Below are 3,515 nucleotides of genomic sequence, written 5' to 3'. Positions count from 1 at the left end.
GGGAAGTCTCATAACGACTAGTTCAAACAATTGCCATAGACAAAATGTTTCAAATGTGTTCGTAGTTACTTGATGCAGTTTCAAGTCAAATCTCTTAAAATTCCATGAAAGATCCATGCAGACTGAAAGTCTTTTGAGAAGTGCAAGTCATATTCTTAAATGTTACTATATCATGGCAACGAGCTTTATGCTCTTAGAAATCAAGATCATATTTTGGAGACAGGCTTATCAGACAAAATGAGTTACAAAAATGCTTCTATTATATTTGATATACTGAAGTGTTATTAATACCATTGAAACAAGATTTCTGAAAAGTAAGAGTTATTTTTTTGTCATTACTGGTGGCAGTGTTTTAGATATATCAACTTCAGGGATGACAATAAAACATGGAACCAAGTAGGTAATGAGAAGCAGGGTGCTAGTTATAGGGTTAATATAATAATCATAGAAGAAATAGAATTATAAACAGAAAATCTGTTTGGTTTCATAGAAGCAGAACTTAAGAACTTCTTACTAAATATCTATTACAGGTTCATCATTGTAGAAGAAAATGATGATGATATTCTCCATGTCATAATGGAATCATGTTCACAACGTCACAAAGTCTTATTCTCATGAGATGTCATCTTTGACACAAGTGCTCTGAAGGGTCAATGGGAGTGAGCAACAATGTGACAGAATTTGTTCTTCTGGGACTCACTCAGGATCCTGCTGGGCAAAAAGTATTATTTGTCATGTTTTTACTCATCTACATTGTGACAATGATGGGCAACTTGCTCATTGTGGTGACAGTTATTGCCAGCCCCTCCTTGGGTTCGCCAATGTACTTCTTCCTTGCCTGTCTTTCATTCCTGGACATTGTTTATTCCACTTCCATCTCACCAAAGTTGATTATGGACTTAGTGTGTGATAAAAAGTCCATCTCCTTCACAGCTTGCATGAGTCAGCTCTTTATAGAGCATTTATTTGGTGGTACAGAGATTGTCATTCTTGTGGCAATGGCTTATGATCGCTATGTGGCAATTTGTAAGCCACTGCACTATTTAACCATCATGAATCGAAGGGTTTGTATCATCTTGTTGCTATTTTCCTGGCTTGGAGGTTTTACACACTCCCTGATTCAAATTGTTTTTGTTTTCAACCTTCCTTTCTGTGGTCCTAATATTATTGACCACTTTATGTGTGACATGTCGCCATTATTGGGACTTGTGTGTACTGACACCTACATAATTGGTCTTACTCTCATTGCCAATGGTGGGGCCATGTGCATTATTGTCTTTATACTTCTCATACTGTCCTATGGAATCATCCTAAGATCTCTTAAAAATCACAGTCAGGAAGGAAGGCGCAAAGCCCTGTCCACATGCAGCTCCCACATCATGGTGGTTGTTCTCTTTTTTGTTCCCTGCCTTTTCATGTATGCCAGACCTATTTATAACTTTTCTATTGACAAATTCATTACTGTATTTTATACAGTTTTTACTCCTATGCTAAATCCTTTAATATACACCTTGAGAAATTCAGAGATGAAAAATTGTATGGAAAAACTCTGGTGTAAAATGTTAACTACAGATAGAATATGATTGTCTTCTCACTGAACATGTATCCAATTGTGTAGGAACAATCAGTAAAAAGTCTGGCAAAAGACGATATCAAAGAATTATAGGTAACTCCTTCAGCAATGAGAATTTGCCTCTCCCAGGGATCAGCCCCCTTATTGGTTGTCCAGTGGAGAGATTAGCCCTGAAACCATATACACACAAGCAACAAAAATGGATTAAGCCAGTTATATTTACATATCTTTATTATATATATATATGTTTATTACAATAATAAAAAAAACCCCAGAGACTATCAACTTGAGAGTAGAGGGGCATAGGATGCATTCAAGGGAAGGTAGCTGGGAGGCACTGGAGGTAGGAATAGGGAGGTATAAAGTTATATAATTCTATTTCAGTTAAAACATAACAAAACAAAATAAGATAATATCCTCTACTCAATAGATTTCTCTGGGATACTCTTTAAATGTAAATTCCATAAAAATAGTAAAGTAGCCTTTGATATTAGAATCAATTAAAAGTGAATTTCAGGAAATGTACAAAAGGTATATGCTTTGCTCCCATAATATAGAACACTAAGCTTACTTGAACATAATTTATCTCAATTAATATTGAAATAGGATTTAGCAGAAAATTGTCCATTATTTTCAGTTAATAGATAAGGTAATTTTTGAGAGCATATAACCATTCACAATCATAAGAAAGGATTATGGTTTATAGACATAGTATGTAGAGTTTAAATCTGTCTTATTTTCTATGGTATAATGAATTTATTTTCATGTGTTTATGTTAATTTATGTATGCTTATATGGAATATCAATTGACTGCACAGTAATATTCCATTTTATATGTATTTACTAGTTTTTTAATCTCTTTCCAATTTGGAGTTATTTGTATTGTTTCCAGATACCTAAAATTAGGAATAAAGTATAAAATGTACATGCATATTCATGGCTGGCTAAGTTTTCTTTAAACTTAGATAAATACTTATGAGTAACAGAACTAGTTTTAGTGGTTAACTTACCTTTGACTTCATAAGAAACTGCAAGACTCTTTTCTATATTTGAGCTGGCACCAATTTATAGTTTCACATGTTTTTAATATTTGTAAAAACTTGATATTGCTGGAGATTTTTTAGTTATTGTCTTAGTATATTAATGAAGATGTTAATTATCATGTTTTCAGACACATGTGTCATTGAATTTTGTTCATATTTCCCTACATAAGATCCTTCCCATGTCATCTTTCCTCATGCTGGTTCACTTTCTTCCCCTCTTTGTCCCACTTTATATATATATGTATATGTATATATATGTGTGTGTGTGTCAGTGAAATTTAGATAATACATATTAGAAAATTCAAGCTTCATTTTATATTAATTCCACCCATGAGCCTCTCTTTTCCTTTGAAATCATTTAGAGTCCTTCCTTACTGAATTTGATGATTGCTTATTTGAGTCAAGATTTTGTGAGAAAACACATTTGTTTTGGAGTCTGGCCTACTTTATTTAAACTGATGATCTTCAGTTCCATTCATTTTTCTTATAATGAAATCATCTGAGTTTCTAAAAAATGGTCATTTTAACTAGTATATAGTGGTACATTGCATTTTTAATATTCTGATTATTGTGAGAGACAAGCAATGAACATGGGTGTGGTATTTTGGGTTTCTATTGCTGTGACGAAACACCACGACTAAAAAGCAAGTTGGGGAGGAAAGAGTTTATTTGACTTACACTTCAGCATTGCTGTTTCAATGAAGGAAATCAGGACAGGAACTCAAACAGGGCAGGATCTTGGAGGCAAGAGCTGATGCAGAGGCCATGGAGGGATACTGCTTACTGGCTTGCTTCCATGGCTTTCTCATCCCACTTTCTTATAGAACCTAGGACCACCTGCCCAAGGATGGCAACACCCATCATGGGCTAGGCTCTCCCTCATTGACGCTAAATGAGAA

General features: G+C 34.3%; 1 protein-coding gene across 1 annotated transcript; it reads left to right on the top strand.

Moving 5' to 3' along the window:
• The first annotated feature begins 653 nt into the window (after positions 1-653).
• LOC128101386 (olfactory receptor 4A5-like) lies at positions 654-1,583 on the top strand. The gene has a single exon (XM_052724461.1). It carries the CDS (start codon positions 654-656, stop codon positions 1,581-1,583), a length of 930 nt encoding a protein of 309 aa, XP_052580421.1.
• The last annotated feature ends 1,932 nt before the right edge of the window (positions 1,584-3,515 follow it).

This window comes from Peromyscus californicus, unplaced genomic scaffold, assembly GCF_007827085.1.
Source record: "Peromyscus californicus insignis strain IS unplaced genomic scaffold, ASM782708v3 Scaffold_7__1_contigs__length_154581171, whole genome shotgun sequence".
NCBI classification, from domain to species: Eukaryota; Metazoa; Chordata; class Mammalia; order Rodentia; family Cricetidae; genus Peromyscus; species Peromyscus californicus.
Note: the sequence above shows the minus strand (reverse complement) of the source record. Positions and strands in the feature narration are given on the sequence as shown.